We start from the raw sequence: 24476 nt of genomic DNA on the forward strand, positions 1-24476 counted from the left end.
ATATAACTTTTTCCTAGGGTCAGCTGCTGAAAGTATGCAGTTAAAAGGCACTGTATACATAGATTTTCCGAGCAGAGAAATAACACATTGCTGCCAAACTCTCAGCTGCTTATAGTCTGTCCACAGCCAAAACACCCTTAGCCAAAGCAAACCTGGTTATAAGCAGAACCCAAAGAAGGCCATTAACAATAAATGTCTTTTCACTGGGATTTTTGTCGTAGTAACTACCGTGGTACATCTTGTGTACAGTTTCATGCTTTAATTTGCATTCTTGTTGATTTATATGAATGAAGTGTAGGCCTAACTGTGTGTGCCAAAATTGACCCAATTCTGCCCTCTTCAGGTGAGAAGTGGAATTGCTAGGTGTCAGTCTATTTCCTAGTGCTACAAAATAAACATTGCTTTCACGTGTAATTACAATTTATTCATAATGACTGAGCAGTATAGCATATTTTGTTAATGTGACATTTTTACGTTACATATGAAAATAAATGCAATATTATCTACAGTGAAAACTGACATTTTATTTTCCCCTCTCTTATATTTTCAGAACATCAAGATGACAGATGAGCATTCCATCATTAAGGAAATAAAGAGATAAGGAAGAGAGAAAATATTCCTGTGCTTTGAACTTCTGCTACCACATGCCTATTGATTTTGACTGGAACACAATGTGTCCATGTCACAGCCTGCACAGATAAGGACCAGCGTGCTAAACTATCCACACCGGCATCATGACTGAAGAGACTAAACAGCCCTTGGCTGCCAAAGAGCTGGATAATGAGTCCAAAAAACAGGATAAGGGGACTGTGGAGCATAAAAGCTTAAAAAAGTCCCCTGAGCACTTGCACAATGTGAGGCTGGAGCCACAGACTGTGAACAATCTTGCTAAGTTTGCAGAAAAAGAGAGAGACAATACCCAGCAACGTGAGGCTGTGATTCGGCCACAGCAGGCTGGAAAGATTGATTTTAAGTCACTGCAGAATCATTCATTCAATAGCAACAGGACGTGGCCCAGTGGTAAAGACAGCCCTCAGTCGCCTAGTGGAAAGAGTCGCAATAGAGACAAGAGTAAAAAGTCAGGAAAAGGAGAGCGTGGCAACCCGCAGCAGTTGTATAGACTGAGTATTACAAACCCACGCTCAAATCCCACAATTGGGATAGCCTATCCCCAGCAGAAAGTCTCACCTCCAAAGAAGATTGAGTCCAGCAGAGGTCCTGTCTCAGGCAGCTACCGCTTCCATGTGCCAAGTATTCCAGAGCGAGAGGCTGAACTGCATCAGGAAGACCTACAGTTCAGATGCTTCCAGGATGGCTCACCTAACCCTACTTCCCAAAGCTATACCTCACAGGCTGTTGGCGCCCCCTCTGGAGGACCTGCTCACCAAAATCCACCACAAATGCAACAGAAGCCCAGCCCAATCGAGAGCAATAGCACACAATCTGCCAATGACACTTTATTCCCTGACTTTCAACTGAGCGAAACAGACACATGGCAGTCTTCAGATAGGACTTTCAGAAACAATAGTTTTGGCCTTAATTCACTAAATCCAAACAATCTTGTGGACTTGAACAAGTCCAATGCTAGTTTTATGCCCATGCCATTTCAGTATGGATACCCACTGTTAGACGAGTCAGCCTCTGATTCCTTTCCCTGTGATCGAAATGCTCAAGATTACATTGATGTTTCTCATAATTCATTTTCCTTTCCATCCTCTGCAGAGGGACACGAGGCCATGAAAAGTAATGTACAGTTTGGTAATGATCAGGTAGAGGACAGGCAGTCATACCAGTTACACCCTAAACCACCCCAGTGCATACAGACACAACATAGTGTGCCATCATCTGTTCCTAGCAATGATGAGAGCTCAGTTTCAAGCACTTGCCAATCAGAGCAGAGTAAAAGTGTTTCAGATAAATATGATTCTTTGGACAAGAGAGGCTGCCATCTTAAAAATGGCACCACCAGCAAGAGAGTTCTTATTCAAGGCAGTGTTCATCATATTCGCAATATTGCACAAGGTTCAAATTCCCAAATACACGTAATTAGCCCTCCACATAATGGTATTCATGTTAGCCCAGGGTCTCTTGATAAAAGTGTAAGTAAACAACATGTCAGGGTATCACACCCATGGGAAGGACCAAACAAAGTCTTTCCACCACCACTCATAGACCAGACTTCTACACCTTACCCCTTTCAGTACCAACCAGCACCAGAACAGAGACCAAACGGCAATAATGGCCATATGCCTTGGCAGCAGATACGCTTCACAACGGCATTGCCAAACCAAAACAGGATTGATCTCTCCAGGCAACTGAGCAATCAACAGCTTACTTTTTTGATAGGCCCATCAGACTGGCAAGATAATAAGCCACGCAAAAACAGCAACCAGAAAGATTCTAATAACTTTCTCAACAAAAATACAAATGAGGGCTTCTCAAACCAAAGGCAGGAGAGTGTCAAGCAAGGCTTTAACACAATTCCACCTTGTCATTTTACAAACAAGGCAGATACAAATCAAGGTCAGGTGGGTGATGCCAAGAATAAGTCATTCTTTGGTATTAACCCCTCAGTGCCAGTGACATCACGAAACTGTAGCTACCCTCCGTTACATGTTGCACCCTTAGGGCTGAAAATGGTGTCACCCTACGACTCTCCTTCACATTCACCTACTCAAAATCCAGCATCTAGTAGTACATGTTCATCACTCTCCCCAGCCTCAACAAACTCTGTCAACAGTAACTCTGATGACAGCCAAATTTCAAAGGTTCTGTCCCCTCAGTTTTATCAGCAGCAACAGGATAAGGCATTGATATCATCCAGCAACATGAACACCAACCAGCATCACTACCATTCGGAACCATCCAGAGGCTTGCACTATGAACAAGAAAAAACCAAAGAGAACATTACAAGTTTCATGCCACATAACAGGCATTCAAAGTCCAACATGGACAATGGGAAAGGTTGTCTGGAGACCTACAGAACAGAAAACCATCCTCCACCTTCCTATTCTGCCCACCAACTCGCAACTTCATTAGTCTCAGCAAACCTTGACCAACTGGATGTGCTTTTGACATGCAAGCAATGTGATCAGAATTTTAATAACCTTGTCTCTTTTCTTGACCATAAGCAATACTGTGGACAGCATACATTTGCACAAAATGATTTTAAAGATGTACCAAAAGTGGAAGACATTAGGAAGTTTCAGACGGACCAGACAAAAGCCATGTCATCTGGATCAAGTTACACAATTTTGCGGAGTTCTTCAGATCTGCATCTGTCTCTACTTGGACTAAACAAGAATGGGGAAATAGTGCCAGATAACGAAACCAAAGGAGATCCACCTGCACCCCTGCCGGATTTAGAAATGGAAGATCCCAAGTTGGATAGCCTTATCACAGAGGCTTTGAATGGACTAGGCTATCAGTCAGACAATGCAGAGATTGATAGCAGCTTTATTGATGCATTTGTTGATGATGATCTGACCACTACTAAATGTGCATCAACAAGACAGACTTTGACTGCCAAAAACTCCACAACCTTTGAAGGTAGAACAAACAATGAATCAAAATCCAGCGAGGGATCTCAAGCTCACAGCAAATATCCTTTTGACTCAGACTTGGACAGCCTTAGTTCAGACAGCAAACTCACAGACAGCCCTTTCAAAGAAAGCCAACATGAGTCGATACAGAAGGAAGTCCTCAAAGCAGAAACCTCTCCAACAGAGTCCCAGTTGCAGGAGTCAAACTGCACACAAATTGAGTGGGAAACAAGAAAGTCAGAGCAAAGAGAAGAGGAAAATGATTACAGTTCTAAGATCCTTTTATCAAGCAAGTTTTCTGCAAGATGTGGACTTAAAAGCTTGCAGAGTAGCACAGCATTAGTTAAAACAACATCTACCTGTGCCAGTAAAAGTCCAACAGCTCAGAAACCAATACCAACAGAAGGAAAAAGGAAGAGGACAGGTGGCGGAAGCTGGAGTAAAGAGCTTATTCACAAAATTGTTCAACAAAAGAACAAGTTGCATAAACTCCATGTGAAGGGCACCAAAAACATGGAGTTTTCACTTGTGATGGAGAGAGTGACTCCTGCAGTTCAGAACCCTACTTTCAGGGAGTATGATTACGTTTCTGATTCAGATGACGACTGTGAGCCTGTGAAGATAGCCAGTCAGGGACGTCTGAGCCAAAGCATCCGTTGCAAGTACACATACACTAAAGAGTGCAAGGGGAGGATTCGTGCTGACAAGAGCCGAGAAAGTTCATGGAAACAAAACAGAAATGAGGGCTTTGATCCCAAGAAAGCTTTGGATGTCTCTCCATCCTTGATGAAAGACAACCCTGGTCGCCCAAGGCTCAGAAGACGGAGCAGTAGGTCTTCCACAAGCAGTGAACTGAGCACATCAATAAGTGTTTGCAGCGACAGCATTGGCAGTCCGAAAAGTACTGATCATACAGATTCCGACTCTGAAAAACAAATAGAAGTACAGAGGAAAGATCAAAACTCTCTTGAACAGAATGCATATGAAGAATCACCAGCAAGGATACGGAAAGAGTCTAGTACATCACTGGCTTTGACTTTCACAAAAAATACAAAAAGGTACAGCACTGATAAGATACTACTCACTGAGCACAAGGATCGGTTCACTACTTCAAAATGTTCAAGCATTATCTGTAAGACTGAAGAGACCGCATCAGAGCATACAATGACTAAAAGTACTGTCAGCCTTGCCAGATTCAAAACCACCAGACTTGAAATAGAGGAAAAAGCGGACCGCTACGGTTTTGAGGCAGGAATTATTGCAACCACAGAAGAGCCATTCCAAAAAGATTACCCAAAAAATATCACATCACCAAGAGGGTCTGGTATAACACCAAATCCAATGGAAACCAACAACAATAGAGATTCTAGCCATTTTTTTAAACTAAAAAAAGATGTTGTTGCATCAAAGGATAAATCTCACAAGAAAAGAACAAGTAGTTCTGAATTTTCAGCACCCTTTTTTGAGAAAGCCAGCAATGACAGCATATCAAGTGAAGAAACCAGCAGAAGTTCAAATGATATGTTCCCTGACCCTGCACCTCTTTGCAGTTCACTTGTGGACAAAGACTGTTTATCACCTCCAAAAGTCCATGATGCTACAGTACAAAAGAATGGACAATGTCTCATTCCCTATTCTTCAGAACATGATCAGAGTCTAATAAAATCGCCCCTTTCTTTTGACACAACATCGATGTTTGGTGACCTTTCAGTGGGAGGTTTTGAGAACAATCTTTATCCAGATATCCAGCTTGCCAAAGAGAGCTTTAGTCCTCTGGAAACCACAGCAGATAAGAAGGAACTTTTTGAGTCATCATTCTCACCATTCTTAGAGCAAAGAGACTGGAGTCTGATGGTTGATGTTACTCCTGTGCTACCAGATGAGATTTCTCAGTACAAAGAGGACTCTGACTCAAATGAAAATAAGACCAATTTTAACCATGTCCCATTTTCTTTACCTGAGAAATTAATGGACTACAATCCAAATCTCAACAGTAGCGTGTCAGTTGATGATCTGGAAATAAAAAGGATAGTTACAGAGCTTGAGAGTCAGCTGCAAACAGCCAAGCTCAGCAGCCCTCCAACATTAGACAGTGAGCTTCCAAAACCGTTAACCATAAGCAAATTCTCTCCACTGAGACTTGACCCTGACAGTGAAGAAGAGGACAGTAGCTTAGAGATGAAATGTTCCTCAGATAATCTGCAAATTGACAGACCAGTAGACTCCCAATCAGTGCTGTTTTCAGAGTCTGACTTACCATGGTCTAGTCCACTTCCATTTGGATTGATGTGTGGACAGCAAGGTCTTCATACGCCAATGCATCCCTCCACTATCAACACACCAACTGATTCAGAACATGACCATTTGGATGCAAAGAATAGCATGGGGCTCACCGTTTTGAACACAGAAAACGGTTCACCTACACATCTAAACGACAAAACAGGGCCGAATGACTCCTTAGACAAGTCAGAAGAGATGCTTGAGCATGAACTTTACACAGAAAATCTGATGAAGAGCTTGGAAGTGATCTCAGATTCTTTGTCTTCGGGTTTTACATCACCTCAGTCATCTCCTAATCAAGAGAGTGTGGTTCCTGAGGAAGATGACAAACAAGACCACTATGAACAAAATGAGTCTGAGCATATGGAATCTAGAAACGCAGAAGCAGAGCTCACAAAGTTTTCAGTGGAGAAAAGAACATTTATCACAAACACAGCTAAACTAGAAGAGACAACCAGTGACATTTCTGGATCAGGCAACCGAACAAAAGCCAGCCTAAAGGAGACTTGTAATGACACTCTCCACAATGAATTAGTAGCTAATGAACAACAGCTTGCTGAGAGTTCTTTTGAGAGTCCACAAGCTGCATACTGCATGAACTCAAAAGAAATCGACTCAAAGAAATCTTCAGTCTCCATATATGAATCCAAGTGTGAGTCCCCTGTCAGCCAAACTGAGAATGCTGAGTGTGATACACAGTTTGGAATTAAAGACTCAAATTATGCTATCCAAAATCCCGACTTCTCCAAAATATTCAACTTCTCAGCATCCCTTACCATACCAAAAGATGAAAACACCCTGTGCGTAGGAGAAACACAGAAATGTGATGAAGATTCAGCTCTAATTACAAATCCAGAATTAATTTCTGAAGACAATGGACATGCATCTGACAAAAGAGGTGGAACAACAGACTGTCCGTCAATGACAGACATCCAACAGCCCATTTTAAACATCAAGTCTTCTCATTGTGAAGACCGCTTATCAACCCATTCACAATTAAATAATACACAACAGGTGGTTTCTCCTAAACATCTTCCTGTAGTTCAAGATGAACATGAATGCACAGCCAGTGTGGAGAGAGACCTGCCTGATATGACATTGTTTTCTGTGCAGTCAGAATGTGAAGAGAATCAACAAAAGAACACAGAGCAGAGTTCTAAACTTCTTATTTTGAATCAAGAACCAGAGTTTTCCTACAACTCTATCCAAAGTCCTTCTGCGCTGAAAGATAATGGTCCACTACCAAGCACAGTTACCCCAGCACTGAGTAAAAACAGACCAGCCCTGGAAGACAAGAACTCAGATCAAATAAATACTGGCAAGTCAGATAGTTTTGATCCAGCAACAACAGAATTAGATCATTCATTTAATCCCCATCTGGATTTAGTAGAAATCACAGACAGTGACATTTCTAGGCCTGGAACCCTGTTGACTGTGGACAAAATCTCAAATCAACCTTTTTCTGAAAATTCTGGGGCATTGGATGATTCTCAAGATACAGGTGCACCGTATGAATTGAAACTCAGCCCCCTAAACTACAGTGAAACAAGTTTTGGTGACTACAACTTCACCTCTAAATGTTTAAACAAAGACCAACCTGATGTAAAATCTAACTCCACAGACAGTTACATTCTCAATGTATGTGCCTTCTCTCTTGATGAGACATCATCATCCAGCCCAACATATAATGCAAATGAACAAGAGCCAAATATTCAGGGCCAACTGACTAGACTTGATATACCCGAAACCTCTATAAATAACAACCAAAATGATATCAAATATTCAAGCGTCTTAGCTTCCTCCCATAATTATGTTGAGGAAGGCAGTACAATTGACTCTGAACAAGTCTTAAAACTTAACCAAACTGACGTGAAAGGTACTGTTGATTACATGGATCTGCACCTCAAATTTCACAAGAAAGCAGATCCTGAAAAGCTAGACCACCAGATGATCACTAGTGAACATGATACAATGCAGAAGTCAACAATGTTAGACATCAAAGAGATACCTAATCCTCTGATACACTGTGCAGAACTAGCATCCATGGGTCTTACATTCACATCTGTCCAAAACGAAGGACCGAGTCTAAATGAGACAAAAACGTCACCAAAAAAGGGTGGTACACAGAATGTAGTTCAAGGAAAATTTCAGTGTGAAATTTGTGCAATGTTCTTTCGCTCACAACCTGGACTTAAAAGACATAAAGCCATGAAGCATGTAGTAAAGACTGAAGGGATTTCTCCCATTGAAAATCTAAATATGAGCAGTCAAATGTTCATGCCCATTTTAATGCCACACCCAACAGAAAAGGGACTGAAAGGTTGCATGGATGTTATAAGTCCAGCAGTTCTTTCACCTCCAAACCGAAGTGAAATCTCAGATGGACAAGGACAGCAAGCAGATCCACATTTGATCGTTCAAGGGATTCCAAGGGATTCTGATATGTCAGCTATCCCAGAAAGTTGTAATATTGATCAGACAGCTTCTCTTAATGAAAAAGCAAATAACAGGAACAGCACTTTGGAAATGTTTGCTCCAAAACCAGATACATTTTCAGATGAAATACTCAGCACTCGTAAAACCGATACATTGCAGGCTATCTCTGCAGATTTTCCATTAATGGTACAACAAAACTGTCCTAAGTCACCTGAAAAACAGGTCCCAAATAGCAGTCACAGCTATCATGAAGTCAGTGTGAGAGAGGAACAGAAGAGCATGGCAGTAGCTATCAGCGGTGAAGAGCAAAAGGAAGAAACATCTTCTTCCATAAGGCATTCTATATTGCATAAGAAAGGAGACACATATGACATTGATGATGTTGTGACAAAGTATTGTGCTATTACTCCAAAATGTGTTCAGACAGAAGATGTACTCTATCCACTTGGGGATTCTTCTGTGGCTATCAAGCATGAGAACACTTGTTCTCCTGCAGAAGACAGTCATGCACTTACTGGTACTTTAGGAATAGGACCTGATCTCAAGGCTTTCTTTGATGACGAAAACACTTTTTCTCTATTATTCCCAAGAAATGATGACAGGAAAAGAAAGAAATGTGCAAGGGTCTATGGTAAAAGCAACAAAAAGCAAAAACAACTGTCCTGTTTAATTTTAGACTGCCCTTCTACTGGTGCCTTTGTTGATAAGGATGAGGAGTCTAAAGAAAATAATATGAGGCACAAGTTTAGCACTGACACAAATGACCCTTGTGAATGCGAAACCATTGAGATGACTCCCAAGAGCTTAGTAAAGTGTTCTATAGAGAATGCATGTCATTCAAAAGATGACATAATAGATAGACAAGCTGGTTACGAGGAAAATGCAGAAACTGGCATTAAAGTATTTTTATGGGGAAAGGAGGGCACAATTAGACAACCCTTAGGGCATCTGGATGATTTGCATGATTGCATTGTGCCGGAGAACACAGTTCCTCAGGAAGACTGTAAGCCAGTGGTTCCTGCTACAGCCTGCCCTCTCCAAATGGTCTGTGTTCAAGAAAATGTCTCTTGTTCGCCAAGCACTGAGATACCAAACCTTAACACGACAATTCAACTTCCTGTACCATTTTTTGAGCCTGAGAGAGATATGACTTTGGTAGAGACTATTACAAGCACAGAACTGAAGGGCCCTGAAAGACCTTGCAAAAAGCCTGTGGAGCGGAAGTGTAGGAAACGAATTGAAACTGGACTCAAACCTAAGCATAAGCAGTACAAATGCAAAGTGTGCTTTACATGGTTTCTCACTTTAGGTGAGCTCGACTTCCACAAGCTGTCCCACAATCCATCACCTCCCCCAACTTGCTATATGTGTGTTCAACGCAAGTTTAGCTCACGGGAACAACTTAGGGACCATCTCAGGGAGAAACATGCCAAAAACAAAGCAGGTGTCTGGGCTTGTGGCATGTGCTTGAAAGAAATTTCAGATGTCTGGATGTACAATGAACACTTGCGTGAGCATGCCACACAGTTTGCACGAAAAGGCCAGTCTCAGAGCTCCCTCTTGGACATGCCTGGGTGTTTCATGCAGGAAAATGCTGTGAAGAACTTTATATCTTCAATAATGCAGCATCGACCCAGCAGAGCTACAAAAGGAGACATCCTTAAATCGCCATCTAAGGAAGAGAAAAGAACCTCTTTAGATGTTAATGGACAAGATTTGAAAATTCCAGAGGAGTTTGATTCAACAAGTCTGAAGATTAAAACGAGTATTGGGGGAGGAAGTAAACATTGTGCACTGACAACGCTTGAGGTTCTACCTAATGCAGAGACTCCTTCCAAAAGTGCTGAGATGCATCCTAATTGCAAAGACCCTTCAAGGGACTGTCACCACTGTGGCAAGCAGTTTCCAAAGCCCTTTAAGCTCCAACGTCACTTAGTTGTTCACAGCTTGCAAAAGATTTTCCTTTGTCACAAATGTCCAGTGTCCTACCAAGATGCAAAGAAGCTTGAAGACCACCTTAAAAATTATCACGAGGCGACAGATGAGCCAGACTCAAAGCATACCACGCTGTATACTTGTGAACTCTGTGCCGACGTCATGCATGTAATTAAGAAGTCCTTCATCTGCAGTACCTGCAACTACACGTTTTCCAAAAAAGAACAGTTTGATCGTCACATGGAGAAACATCTTGCTGGAGGGAACAAGATCTTCAAATTCAGGGGAGTCGTGAGACCTTGCAAGCCTTTCAGTTCAAAAGATGATATGTCTGACATGCCACCAAGCAAGAAAAGGAAGGCAATGGAGAGCAGCTTAGACATGACAGCATCCCATATGCAAGGCATCGCATCAGTGTTGCCAATCATAGAAGACACTGCTCAGAATAGTATGGAGGACCATTCTACTGAAACAAACAATACCAGTGTGAAAATTGAAGATGTAGCTGAGGACTTCCCTGAAGTTGTCAAGGACATTATAGAGTGTACAGTGCAAACTGATTCTGCAGAACAGAGTCTTTCATCAACAGAGCTGAAGGAAGAGGATCAAAGCTCTTCTCCATCTCATAAAATCCAAGCGGATGATCCCAGGGAAATCAGTGCAACAGACAAAGAAGCTCTGACAGAAATTTATGACGTTAAAATAGAAGATGACTGTTGCACAATTCCAACAACATTGTTAAATTCAGAGATTAACACTGACATAATTTCCAGACAAAATGGAGACAGGGTGGAGACAAACCCTTCAGCAAGCCTTGAAAATGCAAGTGGACAAGGGGACTCAAGTGTATCCACCATTCAAGTGTGCGGTCAAACAGACACAAGTTTACCAAAGCAAGCCATGCAACGTCTCTCATCTTGCAGTGACTTTGAATTCTCATCTGTGAAGCAGTCTTTAAACGAGACAAGCTATTTGAAGCAGGATCAAACAACCGAGACTTTATTTTCAATCAACAGAGATGAGAATAAAGATGACAACAGTGAACAGCCGACTACTGGCCAGGCTGATCACATAACTATGGTTAAATCTGATGAAACTTTGAAACATAGTCTTGAAAATAACCCAAGGTGCCTTGGTACCACTGATTCTGCACGTCACCCCAACATCTCTAAAACATGTGAAGAAAAGGACTCGACCAAACAACAGAAGAAGAGGAAAGAACTTAAGACACCTCTCAGCTCTCAGAGAACACCATCTCCAACTGCAAGGGAAAATTTGGGCATCGACCCAAAAATCAAAAAGAAGTTCAGACCTAGCAGGTGTGAAAATATTGACGGTCAATGGAAAACCGATGTTCCCAATGACTATCAAGTGCTTACATCAGTAAAGGATGACACGGTCAGCAACAAAATAATCTCCAGGCATAAAATAGGATCTTCTAATCTGGGTCTTCACCTAAAAAAAGGTTCGGTAGATTTCACACAAAAAAAGGTTGAGACCGTACGTCACTTCAACGGAGATTGCAAAGTGAAAAAGAGCATTCCAAGTAGACCCATCCATTCCCCTTCTTCCAGGGTCTCTACCCTTAACAACTCATTTAATAAATCACGGTCCAAGCCAGGGGTCAGATCCATAGAGACTCACTCATATCGTACTGCAGAGTCACAAAACAACCTCCTCAGCCAGCTGTTTGGCCAAAGACTAACTAGTTTTAAAATTCCTTTAAGGAAGGACACTTCTGAATCTATTAATTAAGGATTAAATGGATGCTATTAATGAGGAGGTAATTAAGTGATCCACTAGGCATGTTATTAAGGCAGTTTATTCATGAGACTAGGATTGTATGCCCCTCCTCTGTGAAATCATTTAATTCCTTGTTTAGTCACTTTATCGCATTCCTCTTGTAAATGTGTATTTACATGTATGTGAAGACCAACAACAACACAAAAGAAATGTATGAATATAGGATGAATTTGTTGGTTACAAATGAGTTTATCTTCTCTATTTTATAGTGGAGCATTATCCCTAAGAGAGTGTATTTCATCAACAACAAAGAAAGGTTTTCGTAAAATCATTTACTTGAAATTGAACTGAGAATATTTGAGTTCCAAATAATGCATGACACTTTTACATTACATGTTCTTGGATGTTTTCCTAGCATCAGGACCAAAAGACATCCTAAGTCTGGATCGTGTCAATGTGCCTATTGTATATGCTTCAGAGAATTACTCCTTCATACTCTTTTACTTTACTGTATTGCGAAGACAATCATTAGTATTAGCTTTTGTATCACTAATTGGTGCTATTGTATTATAATTATTATTATTATTTGTGTAATGTGAACACAAAGTCTTATAACTGAAGGGAACATGTAGCAATTACAGTCATCATTGCTGGTACTCAACAGTTTTAGAGTAAATGACACAAAAATACAGTGTAAGATCAATCGAAAAAGAAAGGGTTCATTTGTGTCTTCATTTGATGTGTTCAGAGGAGGGCACGGGAAAAGCCTTTTCCAAAACTGAATTTAGTTTAATTTCATCTGTAATATGAACTCAGGTGCTATTATTGCGCATGAAACCCTTAGGAATTCTTCCCATGCACTGATGTTACCATACAAAAACCCCACACATGATCTATAATGTCCCCCAGTTCTTTAATTATTACTATTTACTAGGACAAAAGGTGCTTTGTCATGTTTATATGTATCTTGTATTGTATAATATTGTAGGTTGATCTATTCCAGTGCAATGCATAATGTCAAAGTTCTATTTTAATAATGTGCAAAAGATGAAGAGAAAAAGGAAAACACAATGCCTACTAAAGGCTTATGAGTGGATCACAAAGTGCATCATATAAACTTGTTTATTAAAAAAATATATTTGCATTAAACCTTTTGTGTCTGTCTTCTTTGATGGTTTCCTTTGTTTCAGTTTGACAGATCCACTGCATGGAATATGTGCTTATAATCGCTTACGATGTTTAATCCTGAGAGAAATTTCTCAAAATGCAATGTAAAAGAATGAACTGTGTGCAGTGTGTGATAAGAAATGGAGAGTACATCTTTGTTGTGTCCTTTGAATTCACATTTAATGATCACTTTGAACTGACATCGAAACGAATAGGTGAAGATCATACAGCCATCGAGAGTTGACAACCTGTTTTGCAGGGAGAATGGAAGCTTTGATCAGAAATGACATGTAGTCTTCCCAAAACAATTGTGTAGCATATATAAACACAAACAATGGAATCCAAAATGAAGACCATTACTAAAAATGCTTCTGTTTTGCATTTTTCTCATTTAGATTTCCCCCCCATTTCAAATACAATATAACAGTGCAGTTAAACAATTAGAGTGAACAGCTATATAATGTTGAATTTCTTCAACGGTATTTGGCTTGTCCCCTTCTGCTTTAATGATAGCTGAACTCAATCTGATATGAAATTCAGAATCCTAATTTTTCAGTACGGTCTTTGACCCCACTGTTTTACAATGTTCATTGTATTAATAAATTTATTTGTATTATATTTCCCTTCAGAAAAGCCACACTATGCCCTAATGAGAATTGTCATTGCACGCCAAGTCTGAAAATTTCATCCGAAATTTTCGCACTTTCAAAAATAAATGTGACCTCACGTTGTGTCAATCACTTTCCACACTGCCTGTGAAATATTCTTCCGTCATAAATAAAATTTGTACTGGGTTAAATTTTTTTCTGTTTTTTAGCAAGCATTTTGAGAGGTGTTTTGACAGATCAGAGCCACCGTACAAGAAAAAAAAAAGCCAAAATCCAGAATGGTGACTGTCAAGTTCATCCACTTCGTCTCGCAAAACAAAGCACTGTATATAGATCCTTGCACACTGAGTTCACAGAAATTGGTGCTCTTCTCTTTAATATGTGGCTCTAGTATCCATAATACCCAATATTTCCTTTCTTTTTCTTTTTTAAAGAAGCAAGAGGACAACAAAATCATACCCACTGCTGAAAGATTTAATTTATTGCTATTTTGAGAATTTTTCGGACTGCATCGGACTCAGTGTGCAAGGTTTCTGTGCATGACAAATCTTTAGGATTTTGTAGATGAAAAAACTCATCTGAAAATTTCGGAGACCTCAACAAGGTTTTTTTTTTTTCTTCTAGTAAGCAGTAATTCCTCAGCTCAAAAACAATTACACATAATTCCATAATCATTCATACACAATAGCACAATAATTACCCAAATAAGAGCTTCCGCTGGTTATGCAAATAACATGAAATTAAGTTTGGCTGTTTGATTAGCGTTACTTATTTGTTGCTCAGAAAAGGACTAACACAGACAGTCATTTCAAGCTGACTTATCACTGTGTGTTTAGTGGCTTGTATCCCTACATGAACCTTATTCACCTTCACATAGGAATAAAAAGCCATAAGACACAACAGTATAGGAGCACGCCAGTGAGGGAAGTCCCTGGCTTTGACCAAAGATGCAGGGGCCCATATTGGAGACACCTGGTAGAAGAAAGAAAGAGGAAGGGAAAAGATTGGTAACTCTGAAAAGGAGATGACGAAGCTAAGCAGGCAGAAAGACACACATAATATTGTGAAATTGATATTATGATCTCAACTATCAAAAGTGAGGCATTTCCAAGACAGCTACATTTCTGTAAGGTCTAATTCATTAATCAATCAATACAAATGTCTTACACAAAAAAGCTTCTGTAGCCGTGAATCATGTAATTGCCACTGATTACTCTTTGGGTTTTAACCAAAAATGCTGTGAAACTAATGATTAAATGTTAATTTAATTATGCAAACAGAGATAAGTTCAATTGTTCTGAGCAGATTTTACCACAGTGCAAGGTGTTCACTAAAATACAGTTACCGAATACTCTTGAATGACTTTAGGCTATATGCAGAATTTTTTATTTTTATTTTTGCAAACGGTCAGGGCGGCTGATTTGAATTATTGACTGTCAATAACTCACAGAAAAAGAAAACTTTTCATTGCATTTTCTTTCAGTGCTGTTTGTTGGTGCCAAGCAATAACTGTACGGCTCCTTGTCAGGGCTGTTCTGATCATTTCATTTTAGAGCAAAATCTCCTGGGAAACAGGACAGCTTTGCTCTTTGAAGTGGAGTGACATTATCACTGTGGCTGGCCCTGAAAATAGCATCAGATTCACCATACTGCCACTCACAGAGGGCTGAAGATCAGGGCCAGATAGAAATGGGCGACCGGTCAGCGGTAATGACATGGAGTCTAAAGGGAACAGAGGCCATCTTCAATCTCACCTTTCAATCCAAGCAACCACCAGTCCCCATTCAGCAGCGCATAGTGCCACTCACAGCTTTTGTCACTGATGGAAAATTACTGGGAATTCCATCACATTGCCCCAATGTCAGAGATGGAGAGCGACAGCAGGAGTAAAAAAAAAAAAGTAATGAATGGGACTCTATTTGGTTCGGAGAGAGCTTTCAGCTCCCTGGGCCACAACACAATATTTAATAGAAAAAAGTCATTTTGCTGTTAATTTATGACTCATTTGGGGGACAATACCAGGCTGTCATCCATTTACAAGAGTTACAGGTAAAGATGATTTGATAAGAAGGCTCCCCAGGCTTCCCAGTGCTGGAAAACAGGAAATGCGACACACAGGTAATGCCTCAGATGGAGGATGCCCGTGTGTAAACCAGCATGAGTTATTATAATGTTTTTTTCAGTATCAAGACATGAATGAAAAGCCAGCACTGCAAGCCTCCAGCACTTCATAATAATAGCAAACAAATGACAGACAGGAAAGTCTAAATCAGTCCCACTTAAGCATTTAAAGAGCCAGTAAGATGAAAATTCTAAGCTTCCTATCACTGTTTATAAGTCCTGTACATTAGGTTTAAATCCATCCAAGGTTAAAAAACATTGTCATTTTGTCAAAATATCATTTTAAAATTACCTCAATTCTCAGAGATCCCCAAACGGTTCGCGCGAAGCTGTTCAAAAGATTCAGTTTCCTTAAACCCCACCTTTCGGTAGCATACTGTGTTCTGATTGGTCAACTGACATAGTCAGTTTTGATTGGTTGTTCCGCACACAACTTCATGGTAAACAATGCGTTAGCATCTTTTTGGGGTGAATTATGTCTTATTCCTCTCATCGCGATGCAAACAGTAAAATAAAAAACTTGAACAGTCTCGCTGCTTTTTCTTCTGTGTGGGTGTATTCAAACCGCGCGCTTCAGTTTGAATCTGAATAGCGCGTTCAGCGCGGGGGCGTGGTCACATTAGATATAATGAAGGGAGACGTGAAAAACAGACATCGCGTTGTTTTCATATGGATTACTTTATCACAGAATATCTGTTTTCGGCAGCACTTGTTTAGTTTTAAAGAAGACATGTCAAGCTTTCTATAGATATCTTTCTCATGTCTCTTCGTTGAGTATTCACGGAGTTACACTTCATTTTAATGACGTTTTTGTAAATGAAGATCAGCGCAGACAGCACACATACTGATAAGACGCTCGGGAGAATACAGACACATAACTTCATAATCATACTTCTCGTTGTGATTCGTAGATGCTCGTTGGTCTAGATGCTAAAGTTGGTAATGAACCTTCTTTTATGGCCAAACGCTTTGAAAATCCCACCTTGTACTCACTGAGATTAGAAAAGCAGTCATCAGTGAAATGTTGTGAACACAACAAGGATTTGTTGTACTGCTCTGGTATTGTGGTAAAAATGAATTTTAGCCATTGGTTCTTCTGATCTTCATTCTTTGGCAGTGAAAATACTAAATAAATAAAGTGCTATAATAACTATTATTGATTCATTTTTATTATTATATTTAATGGTTCACGCTATATGCAGTGTGAGGACCAAACCAAATCTCCAGGTTCTGGAAAATGATGTGCACCCCTGTTTATAACACTTCCTCTTCAGTGGACAATGCTACAATATAAGTATGTATATCTAATAATTTAACGATGGCAAATGAAACAATTGCTGAAATAAATGCAACACTAATGCAATGCTCAGTATACTCCAAAAATATCTGAAAACATAATTGCAGTGCATTTTATATTATACAGTCAAGTATGATAACATTTTTACATTTAATACAACACTATAATTTGTACAGAAAGTAAGTCGATGTTATCCAATGGTACCTCAGTGGAAAAACTGTAAATGTTTAAGCATCGCATTATATGTAATATAATGGAATAATGTAATATATTATAATATAATATATATGAAATATATTTAAAAAAAAATTTTTATTATTATTATTTCCTTTTTATAAAACACGCAAATGCTTTTACTACTGTTGTTTTTTCTACATTTTCTTCTATTTTGAGATTGGAATCACTTAAATTTTATGTATGTATGAATGATGCTATATAAGTACAATTACCACTATCACAACTGAGGTTAAAAAAATGTTTTTATTGCACATTACTGACAATACATTTAAAAAATGTATCCAGTCTTTACTAAAAAAAAACGTTTTCATAGCTCCATGCCATATGCCTGCTTATCTGATCCTCCTTGCTTTGTGAGTTTTAGACTAGCCTGTCAGCAATAAGAGGAAACTGCTTTAAAGAGACGAAAAGTATGAGTGTGGGAAAGACACAAGTGATGGTCCCTCAACAGCCTGCGCAGTCAAACTATTCCTCACTGTTTACTCACTCACAGCTTTGAGAATCTGTGTATGCATCACAGGGCTTTGAAAGGCACATCTGAACTACAACGAGGTTCTTTGGAAATGTCGAGCAGTCTCACAGGTCGCATTAGATGCCACCTGCTGTCAGCACTCGCTGCAGCAAACCAAAGCAACGGAGTCCTTGATCTCCTTGAAACAGAGCAAGAGAGCTTGAGTGCATGTCAGTCATTTCAAAACACGCGGCTGAAGACCATGTAAGTGGCACACGGTTCACTCAAGGTCTCGGTTTAATGTTCTACTTAGATTTTAAAATGATTGCGGCTGCACCCCAAACAAACCAGGTGGATATCAGGCCGCGTGACCTCTGAGATTGGGGTGAGCGCTAAGTAGACAGCGAGCAGCGTCTGTGTAATGAGCTGCCGTCCCCGACACCATCATCTAGCATGGGCTGTGCATTTAGATTGGCCAAGGTGTGCGCTGATGAGCTCTCAAATTGTTCCCGCGAAAAGTTGAGTGGAAAACAAGTCTTAAGCCTGGGGGTGAAACTCAATTAATTATTAACGTGGTGTGTCATAAAGCACAGGATAAGACTCGAAGGGAAATGAAACACCTCAAAGCTAAAATAATACCTCTGCTTGGGTTCTCTGTGATTTGGAATACAATAATCATTTTTAAAGGTTTGCGAGAGTAATAACGGCACAAGATTAATTCACAATCTGAGAAATGGCCGTTTAGGGCCATCAGACATTTCTGGCTTGTTAGCAGTGCGGTTTATTCTCCTCCCAGAGGTAATATGTCATACTTCATTAATTGTTAATAGACATGGCCTGAAACAGTGCAACTATTCATATTTCACCACTGCTACATCCTCTCCTTAACTGTCATACCCCTAAGGCATTTTTCCCTCCAGTGTGAATAACCGTTTGCACTAGCATTGCATGTGTCTGAGCAAGAGATGTGTGTGTGTGTGTGTGTGTGTGTGTGTGTGTGTGTGTGTGTGTGTGTGTGTGTGTGTGTGATCGCAATTGACAAGGGTACAGCCCGCTTTAACAGACAACTTAAAATGTCAGGGAATCCAACTGTCATGCGGCTCAGAAGTGACACGGGCCGTGGCGGTACCATATTTGATGGTAAATCCCTGGGCTGGTTGTGACTCACTCAGATTAGCGACCATGATTCAGGGTAGACGTCAAACTACTGAGAAAAGGCTGATGTTAGATTACATCAATTACAAAACTGAGAGCGTTAGAGTGAATGAGCAGCTATTGATGAACAAACACCGCCGGCTCAGATTAGAGGCAAAAAATTATTTTTTATATAGTTTTTGATTCATATCAATAATTTAACTTTTTCTTGACTTCAAGATATATATACAGTATATATATATATATATACATACATCAAAAATCCAAAATACATGAAAACAAAAATATATTATTTCTAACATTTTGTATGTGTGTGTTTTAAATACATACATTTATTATATGCACATATATATATATATATATATAGATAGATAGATAGATATAGATCTAGATATAGATATATAATATTAATATGGGAAAAAAACTGAACTATTTAAAATATAGTCATTAAATATTTTTTTTTAAATAATGTTCATATATTATATGTTATACAAAATAATAATAGCACATATATATATATATATATATATATATATATATATATATATATATATATATATATATACATATATATATATATATATTAAATATACAGGTTATATATAAAATATTGAAACGTGACACCCAGCTCAGAGTTACAAATGATTTACATTCATTGTCTGTGTGCTGATCTTGTCTCTGGAGATGGATATATATACACACACACATTACAAGAGTTGTAGAATAAAACCTCTTGCCTTTTAAATGGCCTTTCTGTTTAACCACTAGCATAAGATATAGGGTCACTAACATTACTTTTAACAAGAACAAAAACATCCAGCAACTTATACAATATCCATAACACATCAGCAATAGTTTTACACATGCACAAGTACAGTACTCATTCAACCGGACAACACGCAAAAACTACAGACATTTAGAGTAGGCTATATTTAGCAGCACTTGTGATATCTGATTAAATAAATCATCTGTTGGATGTTTTGACATTAATATGAACAGCACAACCAACTACTGACATAAAACGATTCAGAATAGATGACATTAAACTACATCTAGTCACTGACACACATTACATGAACTCGTTGAGAAGTAAAAAAGGGACCTTTGATACACACCTGTGCCATCCACCTTCACCACTCGCCTTCCCTCTGTCTTTCATCCCCCTCTCTCTCTCTCTCTCTCTTTCTCTCCATCTGAGACGAGGAATGAGTCTTCGGCTCAGTGAGGTACAGATTGGGGCTCAACTGCAGAAACTGACATCATCCTTACAAGAGCACAGGTTTACCCCTCCCGTACTCTCTCTCTCTCTCTCTCTCTCTCTCTCTCTCTCTCCCTCTCCATTTCCCCCCCCCCACCCCCACTTGTATCATCACCGAGCTCTTCCTTGTAAAAGAAATGCATTGGTTACAGAAAATAAGGAGCGAATTCGCCCGCCTCGGCTGTTTGCGTTGCAAACCTGCTTTATATTCAAAGTCTCCAAACACGAGATCAAGTCGCATTAGCATGTTCCCCGCAGCCACAGGTTTGAGAACTCAAAGTGTGAGGGGGTTACATGCACCAGGGAGCACGCCGTCCGAAAGGTTATTAGAGACCGGCGACTGGGAGACACTCTCGCAGAAAAGATCTCACTCGAGAGCCACGTTTGCCAGTGCACACGCACACGCACGCGTGAACACGCGCATATCTCTATCACCTCTCTCTCCCGCTGGAATTCTCCTGTCCCAAGTCATTTACTTTTTCATTTATCATTGTAAGGTAACACTGTGGCAGCTGTTATTAAAATAGATTGCCTCTGCTAAAGCTCAGTAATGCGGGTCGCATTGAGAGCCGCCTGAATTCGTTTACTGTAAATATGGACACATGCGTTATAAACATATGGATGCATTGGTATTCCCTGAAATGAATTAAATGGACGGAAAGATGACAGTTGGTTAGGGGTGTTCTCTTGGTTGTTTATGTCACAGATGCAGAAATGGAGATGACATTGTAAATTACCCTGTTACTGTGGCAGACACAACTAAGCTTGGCCTGTTTTTTTTTTTTTTTTTTTTTTTTTTCAGTTTCTCAGGAGACTTGCATTCAGAATTCCTTCTCTTGTTTCCATAGTGACACTTTTCCCTCCTTGGTATAAGCATGTGCACTATGCGTTTCTGCGGATAGACGTTTCGCAGCGAGGAGCATTCGCTGGTGTTAATTACTGTGTGTACAATTAGACAGTGTTCATTAACAGACTATTACTATTGTTTTTCATCTTTAATTAAATCACCCTGTAAAATCTGCATAATTAGGATCTTACTGATAAAAGATAAAAAGAAACTGACGCTTTATTTAAAAAATAAATAAAAAAAACTATCGATTTAAATTTGATCTATAGAGCTTTGCATCCTAATATACTGTAGCATAAAGAAACACACACAAAACACAGCTTTAACTTCCTCCTCAGTGGAAACTGCAACCTATTATCTTCTACTCAGACCAGTGGGTGGTAGATGGAAGTGCTCAATCACCTCAGTCAAACAAGAAGGTCTAATAATGAGCTCTTAAATTGTTCTCACAAAAAGATCAGCTGAAATGTGTAAAGCCTGGGGGTAAAACTCTATTCATTATTAATGTGCTGTGCCATAAAGATCTGAGGTGAATTGTTCATCCAAGGGAAATGCTTAGCAATTTAAAATAAAAAAAATATATATAAAAAATAAAAAACTGGGTTCATTTTACATCTCAAATCCAATTAAAATGAAACGGTTATGAGAAATATAACTACATGATATGAATCCATACATGGTGAAATGGTATTGTTTGTTGCTGACTTTCCATCTTGACTGGTTAATGCCAATGGCAGTATTTAGAAAGCAGAGTGGCCTATGGCCAATAGAACGCCAATATACTTTATATAATTCAATGAACGCAGTGATTCATAAAATTGCTGAACTCACAAGTTTTTTTAATCAAAAACAGAAAATGTGCATCATGCATTGGCTGGACGCCCAGTAGATTTTGGCCAAAGACAAAGTAAAAATACACCCGCTGTATGTTATGTTATAATGGACCAAAGACTGTCCTCCCAAACCATGACATATATTGCTTATTATAGGACATATAGTGCATCATTACAGGAGCCATCTGGCACAAAGATGCTGGAACAAGACCTTTTAACAAAATGTCAAAGATTGTCCCCTCAGCACGAAAATAGCTGGAAAACACTTCCAAACACAGAAAATTGCATGTCATCTTGTCACCTAAAGTTTAATGGGAAATAACAGAATAATAATAATAATGCCACTCTATTGCATTAGTTAGTGGGCTTAAATAAAGTACTACCTTACTGTTCATTTGCAAAATGCATTTATGTTGCTTAAGCAATTTGTGTCCAATAAACCCTGAAAGCAAACAGAGCTTTATGTAAAAGACTGATGATGGCTGAAGTGCTTGTTAATTTAGAAATGTTTTAACTATTACTTTAGATAAATGTGTTGGAAAACATGCAGGAGAGACCATGTAGCCTACAGCTCAGGTTGCTAACAATGTGGCTTCTGCAAATTCAGATTGGTTTATCAATATTATTAAAAATTACTATCCCAAAATCTTACTGATCCCAAACTGAGAAATCGTTCCACTCCTACAAAAAGAGAAGAAAAGTAACATGCTCTCCCCGTCTACACATCGACCAATCAATGTAGATCCCAGCAGAAACCGCAAACTTGTTACCAACCCTAAAGTGGTTGGATAAGTACTCAATCACAGCAAGACAAACAAGATGGTGTAATGATGTCAGGAATAAAAACGCTGGGGTTCTGATTGATACTTTATGAATGGATTTGTTCTTTCACGCCAAGCCAGTAAATCAGCTCAAATGGGGTTGTTTCATGCAAATCACACACTAAATACAGCGAGTAGCATGGCTGCGATGATCACAAATGACCAGAAGTGATGAGTGTAGTGCATCCGCTGGTGTCATGAGATGACACATTTCAACATCTTTAGGGCAGAGTTAAATAAAAAGCACTACATGTAGGTTTACTACATTGTGGTTTATTGAATACTTACCTTTTTCCACAAGGAGCACAAGTGTCCCCAGGTAAAAAATAAAATAAAAATAAAATGGAGATTTATATATTAAACAATAGGTCCTAAATAATGTTTGCTGTCTTTCATTCCTGTTTAATTTAATTTAATTACATGCAATATACTGTTTATTGCATAACCACAGCACCAATATTAAAGATTGTGAACTGCTCTGAAACCACAAATCAGTGGAGCAGCAACAGCGTCGTTTTTCATCTTTAAAACATTCATTTATTGAAATAATAGCCCTTTGAATTTAATCACATGAGGCTTTATCATGATAAATGCTCTTTCCATCCCCAAATTTAGGACCTCTTAAAATAATACATTCTTAATACAATTTAAGATATTTTAGATAGTTAAGATCGTTTTTTTTTTTTTTATACCTGCAGGGACTTGTTTTTATTCACACACATACTCCCTTAATACATTATACAGCTCTCACACATTTATTTTTGGTGGGAAATGCAAGTGAAAGACTTGCACTATCGAGCCCTGACCTGCTGAAAGCTACAATTCAGAATTACTTGTTAAAAATACTATGTGAAACAGAATGATTTCTGAAGGATCATGTGACACGGAAGATGCAGTTTTGCTTCACAGAAATAGATTCTATTTTAAAGTACAGTAAAATAGAAAACTATTTTACTAAATTGCAACTTTTTACAATATATATATATATATATATATATTTGATCAAAATTTATATATATATATATATTTTTTTTTTGATCAAATACAGGATTGATGAGCATAAGAGACTCCTTTTAAAAACATTAAAAACAGTAATGGATCCAAACTTTTGACCAGTACTGTTTAAGTTAAATGATACAAAATTTAAAACATTGTATAAATAAAAAGGTTAGGAATCATTTTATTAGGAGTGGGAGGCCTCCAAATGTCTAGAATCGGTCATGGTTTGAACGATACCCGATCTGGCAGAAAATGGCAATATCGGAGCCAATACGAATTGAGTATCGCATCCCTAACTTTTCCATTCTTCAAAATTATATATATAAAAAAGGGTGAATAAATGGCAGAATTTACATTTTTGTGTGAACTATAACTCTTACATACCTCATGCATTATGCAAAACAGTTGTCAATGACCTGGGAACGGGGACCCAATTGCAGTGAGAAATAAGAAGGTTTTATTGACAAGACAGACTGATACAAGAGGTAGCGAAGTGCACAAAAGATACCACAATAGGAACAAACAGAACAGCTAGTGAAGGCCACTTGGAAGGCTTCCAGAAACAACTGGCAGAATACTTTGGCAACAGAGGGGCAGCAAGACCAAGCTGATAGAGAAGACCACACAAGGCATCATAGAGCAGAGCTCAGGAACTTGTTGACCACAGACTCTGAGACAGACAAAAAGCCAGGCTGGTAGAACCAAGGCAAGACACATGGGGACAGGTCAGGAACTCAAACACAAGA

At 39.0% G+C, this 24476-nt stretch overlaps 1 protein-coding gene across 6 annotated transcripts in view; it reads left to right on the forward strand.

Annotated features, from left to right (window-relative positions):
* LOC113067075 (uncharacterized) overlaps positions 1-13074 on the forward strand; it is a 254208-nt gene extending 241134 nt beyond the window's left edge. For all 6 annotated transcript variants that reach the window (XM_026239302.1, XM_026239303.1, XM_026239305.1 and 3 more), the window contains one exon: positions 551-13074. In XM_026239302.1, coding sequence (XP_026095087.1) covers positions 735-11948 — 11214 coding nt within the window. In that variant the 5' untranslated portion in view covers positions 551-734 and the 3' untranslated portion in view covers positions 11949-13074. The remainder of the gene's footprint in view (positions 1-550) is intronic.
* Positions 13075-24476: the final 11402 nt, after the last annotated feature.

The sequence above is a fragment of the Carassius auratus genome, chromosome 50 (assembly GCF_003368295.1).
Source record: "Carassius auratus strain Wakin chromosome 50, ASM336829v1, whole genome shotgun sequence".
Classification (NCBI taxonomy): domain Eukaryota; kingdom Metazoa; phylum Chordata; class Actinopteri; order Cypriniformes; family Cyprinidae; genus Carassius; species Carassius auratus.